General features: G+C 32.7%; 5 protein-coding genes across 5 annotated transcripts; 3 read left to right on the top strand and 2 right to left on the bottom strand.

Moving 5' to 3' along the window:
• Positions 1 to 2,581: 2,581 nt before the first annotated feature.
• Positions 2,582 to 4,828, bottom strand: LOC145755737 (4-galactosyl-N-acetylglucosaminide 3-alpha-L-fucosyltransferase FUT5-like). The gene is made up of 6 exons (XM_082571985.1): positions 4,751 to 4,828; positions 4,415 to 4,522; positions 4,064 to 4,168; positions 3,916 to 3,986; positions 3,739 to 3,855; positions 2,582 to 3,494 (listed from the first exon to the last, which is right to left on the bottom strand). Exons 1-6 carry the CDS (start codon positions 4,826 to 4,828, stop codon positions 2,735 to 2,737), a joined length of 1,239 nt encoding a protein of 412 aa, XP_082428111.1. The 3' UTR covers positions 2,582 to 2,734.
• A 67-nt stretch (positions 4,829 to 4,895) lies between these two features.
• Positions 4,896 to 7,909, bottom strand: LOC145754751 (4-galactosyl-N-acetylglucosaminide 3-alpha-L-fucosyltransferase FUT6-like). The gene is made up of 6 exons (XM_082570862.1): positions 7,424 to 7,909; positions 7,124 to 7,237; positions 6,805 to 6,909; positions 6,631 to 6,701; positions 6,454 to 6,570; positions 4,896 to 6,375 (listed from the first exon to the last, which is right to left on the bottom strand). The coding sequence occupies exons 1-6, from the start codon at positions 7,610 to 7,612 to the stop codon at positions 5,616 to 5,618; spliced, it is 1,356 nt and encodes a 451-aa protein (XP_082426988.1). The 5' UTR covers positions 7,613 to 7,909; the 3' UTR covers positions 4,896 to 5,615.
• Positions 7,910 to 9,509: 1,600 nt separating this feature from the next.
• LOC145754752 (alpha-(1,6)-fucosyltransferase-like) lies at positions 9,510 to 12,654 on the top strand. The gene is made up of 7 exons (XM_082570863.1): positions 9,510 to 9,809; positions 9,988 to 10,138; positions 10,378 to 10,618; positions 10,788 to 11,037; positions 11,208 to 11,390; positions 11,780 to 11,930; positions 12,302 to 12,654. The coding sequence occupies exons 1-7, from the start codon at positions 9,724 to 9,726 to the stop codon at positions 12,512 to 12,514; spliced, it is 1,275 nt and encodes a 424-aa protein (XP_082426989.1). The 5' UTR covers positions 9,510 to 9,723; the 3' UTR covers positions 12,515 to 12,654.
• Positions 12,655 to 13,137: 483 nt separating this feature from the next.
• Positions 13,138 to 15,024, top strand: LOC145755736 (alpha-(1,6)-fucosyltransferase-like). Its single transcript, XM_082571984.1, has 6 exons — positions 13,138 to 13,152; positions 13,448 to 13,688; positions 13,756 to 14,005; positions 14,104 to 14,286; positions 14,363 to 14,513; positions 14,812 to 15,024. The coding sequence occupies exons 1-6, from the start codon at positions 13,138 to 13,140 to the stop codon at positions 15,022 to 15,024; spliced, it is 1,053 nt and encodes a 350-aa protein (XP_082428110.1).
• A 737-nt stretch (positions 15,025 to 15,761) lies between these two features.
• LOC145754756 (membrane progestin receptor gamma-B-like) lies at positions 15,762 to 18,500 on the top strand. Its single transcript, XM_082570867.1, has 7 exons — positions 15,762 to 16,053; positions 16,370 to 16,515; positions 16,735 to 16,911; positions 17,129 to 17,297; positions 17,370 to 17,509; positions 17,896 to 18,019; positions 18,332 to 18,500. Exons 1-7 carry the CDS (start codon positions 15,938 to 15,940, stop codon positions 18,468 to 18,470), a joined length of 1,011 nt encoding a protein of 336 aa, XP_082426993.1. The 5' UTR covers positions 15,762 to 15,937; the 3' UTR covers positions 18,471 to 18,500.
• The last annotated feature ends 263 nt before the right edge of the window (positions 18,501 to 18,763 follow it).

Genomic DNA, 18,763 nt, shown 5'->3' with positions numbered 1-18,763 from the left:
TAGTATAATAATTTTAAAGTTTTTATACACCCTTTTTTTGTAGTGCGTAGCTTTTTAGTTATTAACTATCCCGAACTTTTATAACCCTTAAAAAACACAATCAACAGAATTTGTACACTGGTTTCTATGACGACATTTTGTCTAAGTATTATGTCGTCATACCACAACAAATTTACTGCTGACTAGCTTAGTAAAGTCAATCAGTCAGCCTACTAACTGCATCGCAAGGTCCAATAACTTTTAAAGAAACAGATAAGTTAGTCTTAACTGGTCTGGTGACAGTCCTTGTTGATAAGTTTCACATGTTAGCCACATCATTAAATAACTTGTACTAAGAACTGCTTAAATGGCAAAACACATATTTTACAACAACCTAGTCTACTGTTTACACTTATTAAATGACTAACTACATCAAACAAACATTTCAACTCTGTCTTTAACTTTGAAAGCTACATAATAGCCTGGTAGTAATTTAAAATTACGTACCTAAAGTCGATAAATATTTTCGATTTTAACGGTAGGGGAATCGATTTTTTTGAAAAAATTTACAACCTAGCAATACCCTCAGCTAAGCAAGCCTTTTATTTCGCGTGGCAAATCAATTAAAATAAAGAATTAAACAATAGAACTGTTTTTAGTATAGTTTCCGGATTTTATTTTAACAGTATGAAACACCCATACACTAAAACTGGTACTGGTATTATTAAAACGTTATAAGCGCATAACAATTCCAAAATAAAACGAACTCAGCGTACTAACATAGTGCTTCTTTAACGTTTAAACTAAACTGCTTTAGGATTAACCCTTACACCTAGAACACTTTAATTTAAATCGTAATAACAAACAAGACTTTAGAAAAAGCAGTTGTTAATCATAAAGGAAAATACAAGCTCATGATTTATTAATTAGACGCCCAACATTTGATCACACATCAGGGTGAAATATCTATTTAATGGGATCAAGGTCAAATGCGTGGTATTGGCGAAAATCCACCATTTTAGTATATTTAACAAAATAAGCCAAGCACGAAAATATCTTTATTATAACTCAGACTTTTGTGTGACAACGTTTTAAGCGCATGTTCATTTATGTATTAACTAACGTACGTAACTTATCGTAAATCTATATAGCGCAAGTAGCCCACCTTAGTATGTATCTTTTCTATACAACCTTTTGAGTTTTTTTATGTGACTAAACTCATTTAAAATGGATACAAAATCGATTACTACAGCAAAGGCTTAAATGGTTCTGTTTAAACTGCAAACAAATATGTCCATGGTTGACTGATTTGGTAGAAAAGAAAAACCAAAATACCTTTACTATTTTATTATTATCACCAGAGAAAATTTAGTTATAGCCTACTACAAATTGCCAATACTAAACTGTTATTTTTACTGACCACATACAACAAAAAGCCGTTTAATTAAATCTACACACAGTGGCAACAAATAATAATTTCCCACGGAAGTTACAATTATTTAGCTGCCAATAACATCTAATAAATATGTCTGCTATTGTAATGACTGTGTATTTTCATTATATATATATATACACTAGTTACGAAAAAGCTATATAATAGTCCTAACAAAACAGTCACTGATATTTATGTACTGCTTTGTATGTAGTTAGGTATCAATCAAATTACATACAAAAATGAAAAAATTTAGGCTACTAATTTATAAACGTTTTTATAGAGCAAGTTAATCGTTATCCTGCTTATACTCCCACTACACATAAAGACTTACTTAGTGCTTTGTGAACTACTACGAAAGCAAACATAGGTTAGATAAGCTAAAATGAAAAATACAAGTTGGCGTGGAATCTGTTAACGCAAGAACCTCATGCATATCTAATCTGCTTGCTTTGCTATTAAAAGTGTAAAAAGCAAACGTCAATTAAACACAAAGCAATAAAGGAAGCACACCGTCACATTTCTATACTGAAAAAAAAAAACGTTCTATTTTAATGAACCACTTTAGAGCTATTAGGGTATAGACCCTTACTAGTCGCCTGTGGCGGTTTAAGACATGTTTGATAATATGCTAATTAGTTGCCATGGCAATTCTATCATACAACATGAAATATTTCTATATTGGTTAATCTTGTATTTACGTAATAGCGTTTATAAAATTAACACAAATATGACATTATTATATGAAATTCTGTTGGTTTCTAGCCTGTCATCTAACTCGATAAGTTTTCTTTTAAAAGTGATTTTTTTGTTTTTAAATCTATGTAAGAGAAACTCGTATGGTAAATCATTTACTATATAGCGACATAATCGATGCCCTAAACCAGCTATCCGACTGAATCCAAAGTAAACATTTACCCTGACCAAAATATTTTTTGGTGTTTATAATGTAGCGGTTATTATGTGTCACGTGTTTGTATTGTAATAGCGCGTAACGTGGCCTGTTTTATTGTTATCTTATAAACACATTTTGTCAATGGAAAGATAGTGTTTACGAAATTTTGCCTCGGCCAGTTATTGATTTTACCGGGTCTTAAACCCTCTAAGCATTATGCCTTTTTACTCTTACTACACCAACAAAGATTTATTTAACGAGGGCCTTGGTGTAAATTTGCGGTAAAAAGATATTTTGATAAAAAAAACAATAAAATTGAATCTGTGTTTAGAGTAGTAAAAGTTAAAAATTTCACATTTGCACATTTTGGCTTTAACGTGGTTTATATATCCATCTCTTTCTTTTTTTTTCGAAAAAAAAAAACATTTTTAATGTAAACATTCTCGATTTTCTTTACCATAAAACCAGTCAGCAATGGACGGAATTATTCTTGGTTCTTTCGGAAAACCAAACAAAGGAATTTTAGAGGTAGCAGGGTCGTAGCCAGGCCTAAAAATTTCGTCAGTGTTTATACCGTGTAATATACGACAAAGTGTACAAAAACTTAAAGCCCTGCCGTAATTCGGCATGTCTTCTGCCTTCATAGTCCGCCATTGCAAATACTCTCTATAGGCGGTTGCGTTTTTATCAAGGTATTGCAAATACTTGACCAAGTCTTTTGTCGTTTTAAAATCGTGAACATAAATAAAGGAATGAGGAGGAGCTACTGCTTCGTAGTCTTCCCTCTTTGCCCCCCAGACTATGGGTACAGTCCCATGCACTAGTCCATTCGTGAGGAACTTTTCGGTCAAATAGTCTTTACAGAATTGATCATTTTCAAACGAAAGGTAAAACTTATATAATGGAACTAACTCGTGGTCTTTGCCTTTTGGCGCTTTTTCAGAAGAGGGAAAGCACCCTCCTCTGCGATCAATATCAAAACCAAGCGCGATCATTTCGTCAGTTAGGCTCATTCTATCTCTAGCACCTTGAGTGAAAGCACAGTTTGAGGCCATAAACAAAGCATTGCGAGATTTCTTGGAAATAATTTCGTCAAGTTCTTCATTAATTTTGTCAACTGACCAGTGCTGCCGTTTTTCGACGACAGAATTGCCTGAACCATACGGACTGTACATCTCCGAATCTCGCCTAAATTAATTAAAATCTATACTTAAACACTGTTATTATCTTAACAAGGCAATGACTTGAACACGGTCGGTAATTAATTTCTAGGAAACTTGATTGTTAATTTTATTTTTTTTAAATATTTGAGCAAATATATACAGTGTATAGCCATTAAAACCAAATAAAACAAGTACTCGTACTCGGTTTTATTAAATTACTTGTAAAGATTACTAGGTTTTTATTACAGTAACATTTTATATTAGTTTACCTGTATGATAAAGTCAAGTTAAACATGTTGTCGTATTGTTTAAGAGACATCCCTCTTAGAATTTTTAAGGCTCTTGTACTTTCACCAGTTCTCCAAATCCAATATTGATCTTGGCGCCTGTTAAAATCTTGAATTTTAGAGCACAAAGTTTTAGATGCACATCTAATAATATTTTACCTTGTTTTTGGCATTGCTGATACGCGTTGATCAAAAAGAAAGGAAACTGCTTTGGTATTTGGATCAAGCAACTAAAATTGCAAAATTAAAAAAAGGGAAAATTTAAGCTACGGACACCCATTTTGTGTAAATCAAGTTTAGAACTTACTGTTGATTGATCGGTTGAAAATGAACAAGTACCGCACCGCTCTGGCCTAACCATATCTATAATCCAACCTATATCGCCTTGACCCGACCACATTAAAATGTTAATCTAATAAATTAACAGAATAAAGTTTAATATGAATATTTACTTGAGTTACTTAATTGTGTTGTAACTCTAGTTAGAATTTAATAATTAAGGCAAATAAAGTGTGTAGTTGTTTATCTTGATACGGTTGAAAACATATCAATCGAACTATCGAGCGAAGAAGCTAAAGCAAAAATGAAAATTGCTAAATGTTTTATTAATTAAAAAAACATTTCTGTATGTCTTAAAACAGGAAACTGCAAGCATTACCGGATTTGTTGCATTGTTGAGTGCGGATTGTAAACGGGTTCTTTGGTCGTCTGTAAGGCGGGGTTGATTTAACTTCGACAAAGATTTCTTCGGATTGAACTCTAATTTCTAACAGAGCAAAGCGATGCATTGGTTTCGTTTTATAAATTATTAATTTGACTGTTTATTTTCAAACGCGAAAACAGAAAACTTCAATGAAAAAGATACTTATCAACAGAAATATGTGATCAAAATGTGTCATTAATCTAACAAGACCTAACAAAGGTGCCTTATGCGTTTAGGTGAAATTGTTTAAAAAAAATATTTCAAATGACAACACTCTTGTTCAATATATACCTCTTGTTCATTATTTTCTTGCTCGTAAAGAAAAAACAGCTGATACGTTGTGAAAGTTACTCCAAAGACAAGAACCATACATAGAAAACGTTTTATTGTTTTCATCATAACTTTGTACAAAAGGTTGTTATCGATATCACAATTGCAAGCAAACTAAAAGCTATAGCCCTCTATACACCGTTGTTGCTATTTGATTCTATTTTATTTTTAGGCATCACATCAAAATAAAACTTAATGAACAATGTCGGAACAAATGCCTGAGGGCAGATAAAGTAGATTGTTACTGGACCGCATTTTATCTGCCCACTATGGCACGCACGACTAAACAACGAATAAACGAAATTTTAAACTAACTAGTTCTAAACAAAAATCCTTTTCAAGAAATACAAAAACAAATTAATTATTTATATTTTTTCAGGAACGTATTCAAAGCTTGTGGCTAAAGGGAGTTTAACGAAGCGCTGAAAAACTTTTATTTTTTAGTAACGCAAGTGTTTAAAAATAGTATATGATATTATTTATTCCCAGTTGTTGCCCTTCGATTTGAATAATAAAGTAAATTTATAAAAATTGAACAAACCTTTATTTAAATAAACCATATAAATTATCGGATTATTATTCGACATTTAAAATAAAATTTGCATAAATTAATTTTTTTATTAAGTGAAGTAAAAGGGCAAACTTTGACACTTTTAAATGGAAGTAAGTGTGCTTCACATGTTTTAAGCACGAACCAGATACACATTTAAATTGTACATTACATATAGTGAGCCTAGAAAATTCTACCCAATCCCTGCAGTTTTAAATTTTACTCCCTTAACTAAATATGCGCTTCATATCATAAGTTCACCAACGAACTACAACTTTAAGGCAGACATTTTTTATTTTCTTTACCATAAAACCAGTCTGCGATGGACGGAATTGCTCGAGGTTCTTTTGGAAAACCAAACAAAGGAATTTTTGAGGTAGCAGGGTCGTAGCCAGGTCTAAAAATTTCGTCAGTGTTTATACCATGTAGTATACGACAAAGAGTACAAAAACTTAACGACCTTTCGTAATTTGGCATGTCTTCTAACTTCATAGTCCGCCATTGCAAGTATTCTCTATAAGCGGTGGCGTTTTTATCAAGATAATGTAAATATTCGACCAAGTCTTTTGTTGTTTTAAAATCGTGAACATAAATAAAAGAATGAGGAGGTGCTACTGCTTCGTAGTCTTCCCTCTTTGCCCCCCAGACTATGGGTACAGTCCCATGCACTAGTCCATTCGTGAGGAACTTTTCGGTCAAATAGTCTTTACAGAATTGATCATTTTCAAACGCGAGGTAGAATTTATATAATGGAACCAACTCGTGGTCCTTGCCTTTTGGTGCTTTCTCACTAGAGGGAAAGCACCCTCCCCTGCGATCAATATCAAAACCAAGCGCGATCATTTCATCAGTTAGACGAATTCTGTCTCTAGCACCTTGCGTAAATCCACAATTCGACGCCATAAACAAAGCACTGCGTGTTTTTTTAGAGACAATATCGTCAAGTTCTTTATTAATCTCGTCATGTGACCAGCTCTGCCGTTTTTCGACAACAAAATGACCTGAACCGTAGGGACTATACATCTCCGAATCTCGCCTAAATAAGAAAACAGTACTCAACATATTTTTCTTTCAAGGCTTATATATATATATAAGTATTATTAATCTTATGAACCTGTAAGACAAGGTCAAGTTAAACACGTTGTCGTATTCTCTTAGCGACAAGCCTCTTTGCATTTTTAAAGCTCTCGTACTTTCACCAGTTCTCCAAATCCAGTATTGATCAGGTCGTCTGTTAAAAATACGAAATTTAGAGCACAAAATTTTAAATGCACATCCTATAATAGTTTACCTTGTTTTGGGCATTGCAGATACGGCCTGATTAAAGATAAAAGAAACGGCTTTCGTATTTGGATTCAGCAACTACATTTGCAAAATATAAATATAATTTGGACAAGGTCAAAAAATAGATAATAAAAACGTTAGTGTAAAAGTCACGGTAGTCCAAAATCACGCTCATACTTACCGTTGACTGGTCGGTTGTAAACGTACAAGAACCGCAACGGTCAGGCTTAACAAAATCTTTAATCCAACCTATATCGCCTTGGCCTGTCCATATCAAAACGTTAATCTAAATGTAAAAATCAAACTTTTAATAATAGCAAACCACCATATACAGTCAATATTTTTCGTTGAAGCTGATCAAACAAGTTGATGAGTTAGTCAACTTGTCAAAGTTGTCAAAAACATACAGACCAAATCATGGCGTAAAGTTACCGCAAAGTGTGAATGGTTGAATGATTTTTACTGCCTTATGTATTAATACAGTAACTGTAAAGTATTACCGCGTTGGTTGCATTCTTAAGTGCAGATTGTAAACGTGTTCTTTGCTCGGCTGTCAGCCTAGGCTGCTGCGATTTTGTCAAAACTGCTTCCGGTCTAAATTCCACCGGCTCTGTCTAACAGAGTAAAACAATGAATTAGTATTGTATGTTATTACTAAGCTATATATACTTTAAAACAAAAACCCAGCGCAAATGCGTGAATAAAAGACTACATCTAACCTGAACATATACATTACATATACTCATGTGTATGTTCAAGCAAACCTTTTTAAACGACAACAAACAGATAAAATTACAGACCTTGTGTTGATAAGATGGCGGTGAGCTGTTTTTTTTAATAAATTCCGCTCGTAATACACCAGTAAAAACGGTTTCTTTTTCTGCCTTGCCAATGGCTTCTTGTTCGAATAAAAAACCTAGTTGATACGCTATCAGAGTCAGTCCAATAGCACATATCAAAATTAATATACGCTTAATTGTTTTCATCATAAAGTCATTGGGTTTCTAGTAAAAACACAAACAAGTTAAAAGCTACTATCTGTACACAGTTTTCTTTTCTACATTACGAGTGTCTTAAACCTACTGATACATTTAAGTATGGTGTTGTAGCAATAAAACCAAGCAATGCTCTGTTACACTTGACCAATTTACCGAACCTTTTCGTGTTTTGTTAAGTCTGCCGCCTGCCAACCTTTTCGTGTTTTGTTAAGTCTGCCGCCTGTCATGCAGATTACAGTAAAAAGGGAAATAAGGAAATGAAAATAAGTATTGTGCTTGAAAAAGGAGGGAAGGGAGGTAATATAAAATTATTGTCAATACTAAAAAAAAGAATTAAAAAAAACGAAAAGTGCCCAATAAAATTGCAATAAACGCCAAATTTCCTTTTCTTAGAAAAAAGTTTTTAATTTCCTTGTTAAGCCTATTTACTGATTTCTTGCTATCCCTGACGTTTTTATTTCTGTTTTCCAATAATTTCAACTGACCATTTTTTCCCATTATCCATATTCTTTCTTTCAGTATCAACAATAATGTATTGTTTCCTCTCTATCTTGTTTTCTCGTTTTTCCATTCACTTTTCTCGTTTTTCTATTTCTGCGTTTAGTGTTACCTCTGCACCACAACACACGTGATTAATTTATTTACTAAATAATTAAATGACGCAAACGCAGTGGTTTAATACAACGACTGGTCTGCGTTTCCCGACAAAGCGTGTTTTCAATAGACTATTTTCAACCGTAGCCTACGCCAATCAAAAACTGATACTAGAAATTTGATATAACCGATTTATAAATGGCTGCGCAGGCATTGTATTTATCGCTTTGCTTCGTGTAAATACTCCTTTTATTTACTTAACAAAAAAACTTAATCCAAAAAATAAACGCCGAAGAGGTTTTCTATAACAGTTTGAAGCCTAAATTGATCAATAAATTTCTGCGAGGCATATTCGCAATACGGTCAATTGACCATATAACATTTAACAATAAAATGTGTCTGTTTAGGCTGGCCAATACTATTATTCCGTGCTTTGTGCTATGAGAATCTATTTTTAACTTTTAAGGGAAATTTTGGCTAAGTTTTTTTTCTTATCATTTTTTGTCGTTTTAGATTACAATTAAAAAATAATAAACTATGACTATGCACAAATACAACTAGTTATGCAAGTATTCTAATAAACAATTATATATCAATATAAAATCTGATTTTAAATTTCTGAAGTATCTGATCGAACCAAATTCTGTTTAAAACTAAAAAAACAAATATTAGTTAATCTATAACGTAAACTAGCGCTATTGATGTGACCCTACGGACGGCACTAAATCAACATGATAAAAATGCACGAGCAACTTGTGCACCACGTTAAAGCCATCTATAATCAAACCATTATAACCACTTACTGATTCCATTTAAGGAATCCAATCAAACAAATTGTTCTTATAAAATTATTAAGTTTATGCTTACTTACAAATGTATTTGGTATTAGGTTAAATAATAACACTGGACTTAATTGTGCTTGAGCTTATCAAGCAATACGTAAATCGAGGATAAACACTAACAAAAAAAGTAAAATTTTAATTGTGCAATGCTTTTAATATTTGAATAAATAAAGCATAAACCTAAAAATAGCAAAATAAATTTGTTCTACTTATAAGGATGTAACAAAATAGATACAAAACAGTATGGGTTCAAAGCGGAAGAACAAAAAACAGTCTAGTGTGTATAAAGTCTAAACGCCGCCTTTGATATTCATTAGAGCAGTAACCAACGCTAATTGTCTTTTGTTCAAGCTTAGCCTATTTTCGTTTTAAAAATATATTTTATACAAGAGAAAATTGAAAAAGAATCAACATAGATTGGCCGTTTTTTAATATGACTTGTGTTTACCGGTGCCCAGAAGACAATGTAGCAACGGTTGAAAGGTTTCAGTTACACAAACAGTCGTTCAAACATACTAGAGTTACAGAACATTTTAAAATGTCTGTCAACCTTACTCGTTTTTTAGTTTTTATGAGAATTGTAGGCTAACGAGCGGAAATGTAACATATTTCAAATTTAAACGAAATAGAATATGATAGGTTGGTTTTAAAGATCGCACAGAAAAAATGAAATTCAAATTAGTATGGTATATTTTACTTATTTTCGCATCAGCAATCTTGTTTCTTATGTACCAGCACTTTCCATATCAAAGGTAAGTAGGTATCCAACAAAAAGATTGGTATACAATATTATTTGTAAAATATATTTAACAAAAAGATTGGTACACAATGTTGTGATACCTTTGTCAAATTTTTATTACAGCCAGCTTTCCCAAATAGTTGTGCAAATATTTACCTTATTTGAACGTTAGTTTAATAATTATCCTACAGATATTTGCCCACAAAAAAAAAAGCTGATATATTTCATGTATGGAACTCACTGGGCGTAACAACTAAAACAATAGAATCAGTCAACCTTATAACGAAAGTGGACAACACCAGCCTTCAGAATGCCGTTCAAAATAAATTTGACCAGCTACAGGTAAAAATAAGTTACATAGTCTGCTTTTAAGTGCGTGAATATTACCTTTATTGTGGGATTAGGCTATATCCAATTGTCTGCGGGCACCCCTTTGCGCTTTAGTTATTATAATCTTTATAAAAAAACATGTTCATACTTAATATGTTTTAGGCTATCCTTGTTTTAAGCTATCGTAATTGGTCTTTAGAACGTACGAAAAATATTGCAATTCACTTTATTAGTTTATATTTTTTTTTTAGAATCCAGTCAGTTGCGAAAAAGCACGAAAGTTTGTTTGCAAAGTCCGGACGCCTTGCGGACTAGGTTGCGAGATTCATCATCTGGGTATCTGTATGTTCATAGCACTGGGTACGAACCGCACAGTGATCACTGATGTAATAATATTACAACCTTGGTTGGACCAAGTTTTTAAACCTATGAGCAGGACCTGTCAATCAACAAAAGCCGAAATAATAAAGAAAAACTATCCAGAATGGAAATGTATGTTGTACCTTATAAAAATAAGCTTTTTCAAATAATAAGGGATTCAATCTTACTTTGTTTAAAAACCGTTTAAATACAAAAAAACTTATGTGAATAAGTTGTTAAGCCCAGTAAAAACAGAATCTTTAAGTTGGCTAGCAATTAAGAAAATTGTTTCTGATCACAGCTCAAGGTACCGACGACATTAAAGACGTTCAACTGACTGTCAAAAACGCTCAGGGTCGAGGGACCGTTTATGTGCCGGGCAGTCTCCCGTCTAGCTTGTTGCCAGCTATTCATAAGTTCAACAGGGACCCTGTTGTATGGTGGATTGGCCAAGTAATGGCATACATTTGTAGATTCACTTCGTCCTTTCAACAAGAAGTCGAAAACTATCAGAAGAGATTGGAAATCGACAACAATGATGTTATAGTCGGGTAAACTAAAAAAAAACTTTAAAAAAACTGTTAATCATATCAAACCCAATTTGCCAGTTTATAAAATAATCAGTATGAGAGCAAAACCAATATTTACACTTAAGCAGAACATACTCATAAACCACAGTTTAAACAAAATTAGTTAGTTTAACCAAGAACCTACCCTGTAGTTTACATATTCGTCGCACTGACAAAGTACGTACTGGGGAAGGAAAACTACAAACCAACGAGAGATACATGCAGCACGTGATCGACTGGTTTGACAAACGCCAAAATCAAACTGGAGTAAAGATTAAAAGAAAGGTGTATCTAGCTACTGATGACGTGTCGGCAGTCGGAAATTTAAGAAAAAGGTTTATAAACTGGTTAAAAAATGTTTTTTAAATATTTGTACATTTCCAACATCGTGGTGTAGTAGTCTGAACACTTGACTTTACAACACGAGGTCTTTTGTTTGATCCCCATTGCTCTGCTGTTGTAGCACCCTTGAGTAAAGCGCTTTAAACAGTATGAACTCCTGCTAAGTTTATACTTAATCAGCAGCTTAATTATTGGGCAATTATAATCTAATACATCCCAAAAAGCCAAAGACAACTCGATACTGGATCGGGGTAACTGATATTACTCTATGTTTGGGTCGTGAAGTCTTCCCACATTAAGGATGAATAAATATAAAGAAAATATACAATTAGTTAAATATTATTTATAAATATACTTATAACAAAAAAATATATTATTGCAGCTACCCCAACTATACATTTATATGTGACGAAAATGTTCAAAAAAAAGCGACGCCGACCACAAGAGTAAGCCTCGAAGGCATTAAGGGAATAATGTTGGACCTAACCGCTCTATCCAAATGCAACTTTGTGGTCTGTACATTTTCTTCTAACGTGAGTTTGTATTTGTTAAAAATTTTCTTAAGTCATTCGAATCAAAGCGTAAAAATTATTTTGTTTGTGGCTATTATTGTCCAAAGTGCGTATCAGCCCTGCCTGTATTTGTACTAAATTGGTTGAAATAAGGTTGTTACACTTCAACGACATTCAATGTTAGAAATTAGCGGTATTTAAGTAAAGGTGGGTGTTTAAAAATAGAAATAAATGTACCACAGTTTACCTACGCGTTTTGGGGTAGGTTATATATCATATCATTTTTGTCAACAGTTTTAAATGATTAGTTGCAACAAATTTTAAAATTTAAAAGCCTTTAAATGCTGTAATGATTTGTGTTTTTCTTTTATTCACATATTTCTAATTCACAGATTGGCCGATTTGTTTACGAATTGATGCAGTTTCAAATAAAGGACCCGTCTGATGACATTATATCCCTTGACATAAGATACGATTACCCAATACCACACGATCGACTCTTTACTGGCACCCTTGACCACAGAATACAAAACGCTGGGGAGAAATACACAAAACCGATAGAACCGTTTGGAGTAACGTATCCTAATTTCGACGAGATATCATAATGACTTTTAGCACAATTTTTTTAAACTTTTCAGGTTATATTTAATTTATATTATTTGTACTTTAAATAAGAAAATGTTTCTATTGGCTTTTGAGATTTTTTTATGCAATGATTACTTCATAAATAAATAAACATTTTTGACTTTTTTTTCTATTTTATATAGTCATTTATGCAGCCTTGAGTTGACACACCGACTATCACCACTTGCCTAAGGCAATGTCAACATAAATAAAAATCGAGACGCCAAATTATTTTTACTAAAAAAAAATCTAAAATTTGAATAGTTGTCGAATTAAACAATAAGCAACAAAACTATACTAAGGAAGCATGTGACGTTTAAAACTTAAAAAGCAACCTGTGTATATAGACAACAGTGAATCAGTGAAGCCGTGTGTTAAATAAGTTACACAGTAAACAGTTAGCAACTAAATTCCTTTAAAAAATCTAACAAAATGCGTAGATTTACTTGGCGTTTTTTGTTAGTAAATATATTGGCATTTGTCATATTAGTTTATGCATATACAAGGTAAGTTACGAAATTTTCTAATCTTTAAGTCTTTTTTAATCTTTAAGCATATCTGAAAAAAGTTAAAAATTTAAGATATTAAAATGGGATAACAGAACATGGTAAATTATGCTGTAGGTCTGCATTTATATCTTATCACTATACAGAAGGTTGTTATAATTTGTTTAATTACTTTTTCAGAATAAATAAAGGCGATTTCACGCATTTGAAAGAAAAAAGTCGTCTTAAGCAAAAGGCGTCAGACCTGTTGACAGAAAAGCGTAATTTAAATAAACAAAACCTGCAAAATATTATACAAAACAAATTTAAGGAACTGCAGGTACTCAACGCAATGAAGACCATAAGATATGCAAAGTTTGCATGAAATTACTACTTGGAAAATATAAAATCATAATTTTGTTTTTGTAGAATCCCGAAAACTGCGAAAATGCTCGAAAACTTGTTTGCAAAGTTCGGACTCTGTGTGGTGTGGGGTGCGAGCTTCACCACTTGGGGACTTGTATGTTTATAGCACTTGGCACCAACCGTACTTTGATCACCGACGTGCAGTGGCTTGAAAGCTGGTTCAGCGAAATATTTGAACCGATCAGCAGCCGTTGTCGGCACATAAGAAGGGAAATTGTGCACAAAAATTACCCAGAATGGAAAGGTTAACCTAATAAATTCAAACACCTTATTAAAATACATATCTGTTTGTGTTTACATTTTTATTTTAGCTGGAGAAACTACGGACATAAAGGTTGTTCAAATATGGGTAGAAATGGCTGTCAACCATTTTACAGACTTTGCACCTGGCAGCGTCCCTTCTAGTCTGTTGCCAGTTATCCAGACCTTTAACAATGATCCGGTCGTATGGTGGATTGGTCAAGTTATGGCATACATTTGCAGATTTACCCCGTCCTTTCAACAAGAAGTCGAAATTTTTCAAAAAAGTTTAGGACTTGATTCTGACGACGTTATTGTCGGGTACAGATATTAAATTTAATAGATTGTTTTTAAAAGTCAAAAGAACAAACTTGGCCATGTTAAAATATAGCATAGTTTTAACCGGGCATTTTGCTTAGACTACATATACGGAGATCCGATAAGGTGCTAATGCGTGAAGCTTCTTATAAGACAAACGATTGGTACATGGAACGCGTGATCGAATGGTTTGACAAACGAGAAAGCAAAACAGAAGAGAAAATACATAGAAGAGTTTATTTGGCTACTGATGACCTTTGGGCGGTTGGCAGATTAAGGAAAAGGTTGATAACTGCATTTTTTCTGACTACAACATGTTTTATCTGTACCTTAAATAACAGTAGGTAACTATTATTGCAGCTACCCGGACTACACATTTATCTGCGATGCAAACGTTCAGAAGGACGCAACTATTCTTAAAAGAATTAGCCGAGCCGGCGTCAGGGGATTGATGCTGGACGTATACGCTCTAGCAAAATGCGACTTTGTTGTCTGCACGTTTTCTTCTAATGTAAGTTAAAAAGTAAAGCAACTATGTGCTGTTTTGATGATTGTTCAAACATTACTGCCTTCTATTGTGTATGCTGCTGCAGTTACCCTTAAAAGTAAGATACTATAAACAGTACAGAATTTTGCTTAGCCAAAAGCCTGTTGGCAGATCACATTTCTGGCATTAAAATCTAAAGTATCCTAAAACTGTCTAAATTATTTTAAAATCATAGGTTGTGGTAACTAGTTTCTCTATATTCAGAACGTGGTTTTGACCCACATGTACTACAACGTTATAAATAAACTTATTGTTACTATAGGTCGGACGACTGGTGTACGAATTAATGCAGTTTTATAAGACAGACCCGTCTGACGACATTGTTTCGCTGGACTTTAGATACGATTATCCCATCCCTCACCCTCGCCTTATCAACGGGACACTAGATCATAGAGCAGAAAATTTAAATCATAAATATGACAAAACGCTCGACCCGTTTGGCAAAATTTATCCAAATTTTGAAAATATTTTATAAATCAGCATATACTGTACGACTTTTAAAATTTAAAAGTTTAGACCTACCTCTAGTTTTAAGTTTGTATAGCATCTTATAAGTATTTGGGAATGTCCCTTTTTATGCAAATGTATTTCTGCTGGCGTTATTTTGCATTATTGGGGTTGTACTTTTTGGCAGAGAGTTATTCAATAACAAATATATTTATGCACATACATTAAAACTAGCACAAATAGTTTCATTTTTCCCAAAAAATAAACGACCATTTAATAAAATAAAAACTTTATTAAAAATTCTTCTATTTATTTGTTGTACAAAAAACTTTTAGTAAAACATCATTTGTTAGTTTATAGCCCTACTTAACTTGAATAGTTTCTGTAATACAATAACGTAAACATGCATTACAATCGTCGTGTTGAATTACAAAATACATGACTAATGCTTTTGCAAGAGTTAACCATTCATCATATTCATACCAGTCCGTACGAGATATGAATACGTTTTTATCACATAGTAACAAATGACGGCTTTTAATAAATATAAACAACAACAGGTTATTGTTAAGGCGGATGCTTTAATACTAGCGCGCAGCAATTCATATAAATCATATGTTATAATATTGAATAACTTAGTTGTAGTGTCCACTATATTGCATAACAAATTTGAGTCAAGACTACAAATAATATTTTTGCATAGCCTAAGGAGTTTTTTCTAAATTAGGAAATAATCGTGCCATCTAGTAAAATGTTGGCCAAAAAATGATCTCTACTAAAATAAAGAGGTTCGTAGACAGGCGGTAAGCTACGCATTTGGAAGGGTTTTACCGTCCCATGTAATTTGTTTGCGATTTTTTGGTATAAAAACTGTATAGTTCAATGTTTGGCTTGTTTCAGTAATTCCTAATAAATTAAAGGTAAAGGTTGTAAGAAAAAAAATGTTGAAAAAGCAAGTATGCTATCACAAGCGGAATGTGCCAAACTACTGCCATTGTAAATACATCGAAGGAGGCTACAGAAATATCGACTTGAATTGGCTAGAATGCGTCAAAGGGTACTTAATTATAAAATTTATTACATATTTGGAGGTGTACACTTTACAATACGGGCAATGTATAAGTAACCAACTAAAAATTTGGCGTTTATTAAATACAGTTTGGTATCAGTAACCATTAATCGCTTAGATACTAAATTCGTAATAGCCTTATTAATGGCTCCGGACATCCGTATTAATTGTTACGTCGTCGAAACGAGACACTCTAGCAACGGATGCATGTCCTCGCACGGCTCTTTAACTATCAATAAACCTAAACTCCAGTTATCAAACCGGAAGGTGGTCATAATACATAACAATAGCGATTTATTTTTAGTGTATTTCATGCCAATAACGAAACCCTAAACTTTTGGACGCATTTTGTCCCATTGTTGTTGATGGTGAAACGTTTTTACACTTACGTTTCCAAGACTGAAGATTCGACACACTTTATTAACTATCCGTTCTATATTCATACATTCAGTAAGTATTTCATACTAACAGGGGTATTAATATGTCACTGGAATTTCAGCTTAATTTTTATGGCAGCAAGGCTTCTCAAATTTAAATATCTTCTCTTGTTGCAACTTTTGATAAATTGACGCAACTTTGACAATGTGTATTTGTTTCAAATCTAAAGTTTTTTATAAATTGTTAAACACTCGAATATTTAAACACTGACTTAATGTTTACACCTTTTAGGTGTGTGCTATGTCCTGACGGCCAGCTGTATTGCTCATATGTTCTGCGCATGCTCTAAATTCACCCACAAAGTTTGTTTTACTTGGGATCACGTGTGTATAGTCTTGTACGGAGTGGCATTACAGGTCGGACTGGAAATTTATGCATGCCCGGTGGAGTTTTTTGGTGTAACTGAAGGTATAATAACTTATTCTTGGGCATCGATGTACTAATACAAATTTTGTATTGTTTTGTTAATGAAATTGTTAATAAGAAGTGATTTAGTTGGCCTATGTGTAGGCAAAAGGCCAATGTTGGCCTTACTATATGGTATAGCTTCGAAAGAGAACTAGTACTCACAACTTTAAGCTCTAGGTAACAATATAAAAAAGCACAAAATATATATTTTATTTAGGCATGCAACGAGAACCATACCTAAAGTTTTCGTTTATTTACTGCACCTTGCAAATTATGCTGATCTGCATAAGCAACGGACCAAGCCCAATGGCAAAGTGGAAGTTTCTGATAAGGGACATTCCCTTTTTTATTGGGTTTGTTATCGGTAATTTCCCGTGTTTTCAAAGGTATAAAATATTGTTTAGGTTTAACAAAACAGGTCTATATTGATTTATATAAAGTATGCTTTGGTATGGTAGGTATTTTTCAACGGAGCAATACTCAATGCCTTGCTTTGCGATGGACGACACTCACAGGTCGCTTTATTTTCAGGGATTTTTGTGGATACTAGCCGGAATAATTATATATTCCACTAAGTTTCCCGAAATTTTAAAACCAGGTACAGTGTGAAGGCCTTTTAAAAAAATTTTAAATTTGTCTTATCAGATAGAAGTCGTAGGTGGCGTGGTGTAGTGGTACAACACTAGACTTTACTATATGAAGTATAAGGTTTGCCCTTATGCAGTAGATTTTTGGGTGAGGGCTGTTAGGGTTACGAATTCCTGCTTAGCAAGAAAGGCCAAACAACAAATTGGTATTAGGTTTTGGTATTAGGTTATTATAATTGGTATTAGGTTATTATATTACACAATATTTCAAACTGTCAAAAGAAATTCGAAACTGGGTCAGGTTATCAATGTTACTCTATAAAAAGAATTTGTCTTATTAAACAAGTAAAAAAAATATTACTATGTGAAAAATAAACCTACATAAATTCAATTTAAGGTTATTTTGATATCGTCGGACACTCTCACCAGTTGTTTCACATTTGTGTTGCTATCGGTATGTACTTGCAAAACTACTATATCGAAGTGGCATTGCAAAAAAGAAAAATTGAAATAAACGTTGGGTAAGTTTACTTAAACTATAAAATTAAACAACAATATTTATGGATCTATTACATTTTATTATACATACAACTGTATTAACATTAATAAAGGTAATATGTAACAAACCCTAACAGTTATACTCGTTCTATACATAGCAAATTTCGTTAAATGTTGTTTAGTTTTATTTACCTTAGGCCTGAAGCAAGGAAAATTAAAAAAAACATTTGGTCTTAAGTTGCCCTACCCACGAGAATAAGATTAAGATAACATACAAACTTTAATAATGTCATAAATTTATATCGGTTGGACTAAAATTAATTTTGCCTTTTTAGGGCCAGTACTGGGTTAAATTTGACGGCAGACGATATATTTGATTGTATTGTCCATTTTCTAACTATTTTTGTTTTGGGACATGTTATTTGCTTGTCCTACCATCTTGTATTTGTACAAAACAAAGAAAAGAAACCATAGAATATCTGTCTTTATTTTTTCAACCTTATTTAGTGCAATATGTTTTTGTTATTTTATAGTTAATGCTACTAAAAATTTATTTTTTTAAATATTTTAACAAATGCAAGTTTTTATTGTTTAATATTGTTATAATGTGCAATCTTTATTTTTATATACATATTTTTTTAAATTAAATATTAGAAAGTTATTGTATATTAAATTTTTTGTTTGTTTAAACGTATTTATATATGTTTAACTAAATAAATAATGTTGTTTTAAAGTATATTAAAAAGTTGCTAAATTCCAACTCATTT

Source organism: Corella eumyota, chromosome 6, assembly GCF_963082875.1.
Source record: "Corella eumyota chromosome 6, kaCorEumy4.1, whole genome shotgun sequence".
Lineage (NCBI taxonomy): Eukaryota > Metazoa > Chordata > Ascidiacea > Phlebobranchia > Corellidae > Corella > Corella eumyota.
The sequence above is the reverse complement of the archived record's forward strand: the minus strand, read 5'-3'. Positions and strand labels throughout refer to the sequence as shown.

What these genes read in the sequence shown, in the direction of transcription:
- LOC145755737 (XM_082571985.1), bottom strand. Translation starts at nt 4,828, where the DNA reads ATGGTTCTTGTCTTTGGAGTAACTTTCACAACGTATCAGCTGTTTTTT. An exon ending in AAGAAAATAATGAACAAGAG is followed by an intron (nt 4,523 to 4,750) that starts GTATATATTGAA and finishes TTGCTCTGTTAG; the next exon opens with AAATTAGAGTTCAATCCGAA. An exon ending in TCAACAATGCAACAAATCCG is followed by an intron (nt 4,169 to 4,414) that starts GTAATGCTTGCA and finishes TTAATTTATTAG; the next exon opens with ATTAACATTTTAATGTGGTC.
- LOC145754751 (XM_082570862.1), bottom strand. Translation starts at nt 7,612, where the DNA reads ATGATGAAAACAATTAAGCGTATATTAATTTTGATATGTGCTATTGGA. An exon ending in TTAAGAATGCAACCAACGCG is followed by an intron (nt 6,910 to 7,123) that starts GTAATACTTTAC and finishes TTTTACATTTAG; the next exon opens with ATTAACGTTTTGATATGGAC. An exon ending in TTACAACCGACCAGTCAACG is followed by an intron (nt 6,702 to 6,804) that starts GTAAGTATGAGC and finishes TTGCAAATGTAG; the next exon opens with TTGCTGAATCCAAATACGAA.
- LOC145754752 (XM_082570863.1), top strand. Translation starts at nt 9,724, where the DNA reads ATGAAATTCAAATTAGTATGGTATATTTTACTTATTTTCGCATCAGCA. An exon ending in ATAAATTTGACCAGCTACAG is followed by an intron (nt 10,139 to 10,377) that starts GTAAAAATAAGT and finishes TTTTTTTTTTAG; the next exon opens with AATCCAGTCAGTTGCGAAAA. An exon ending in GTCGGAAATTTAAGAAAAAG is followed by an intron (nt 11,391 to 11,779) that starts GTTTATAAACTG and finishes ATATTATTGCAG; the next exon opens with CTACCCCAACTATACATTTA.
- LOC145755736 (XM_082571984.1), top strand. An exon ending in AAATTACCCAGAATGGAAAG is followed by an intron (nt 13,689 to 13,755) that starts GTTAACCTAATA and finishes TTTTTATTTTAG; the next exon opens with CTGGAGAAACTACGGACATA. An exon ending in TCTGACGACGTTATTGTCGG is followed by an intron (nt 14,006 to 14,103) that starts GTACAGATATTA and finishes CATTTTGCTTAG; the next exon opens with ACTACATATACGGAGATCCG.
- LOC145754756 (XM_082570867.1), top strand. Translation starts at nt 15,938, where the DNA reads ATGTTGAAAAAGCAAGTATGCTATCACAAGCGGAATGTGCCAAACTAC. An exon ending in GTTTTTTGGTGTAACTGAAG is followed by an intron (nt 16,912 to 17,128) that starts GTATAATAACTT and finishes TATTTTATTTAG; the next exon opens with GCATGCAACGAGAACCATAC. An exon ending in AAAATTGAAATAAACGTTGG is followed by an intron (nt 18,020 to 18,331) that starts GTAAGTTTACTT and finishes TTGCCTTTTTAG; the next exon opens with GGCCAGTACTGGGTTAAATT.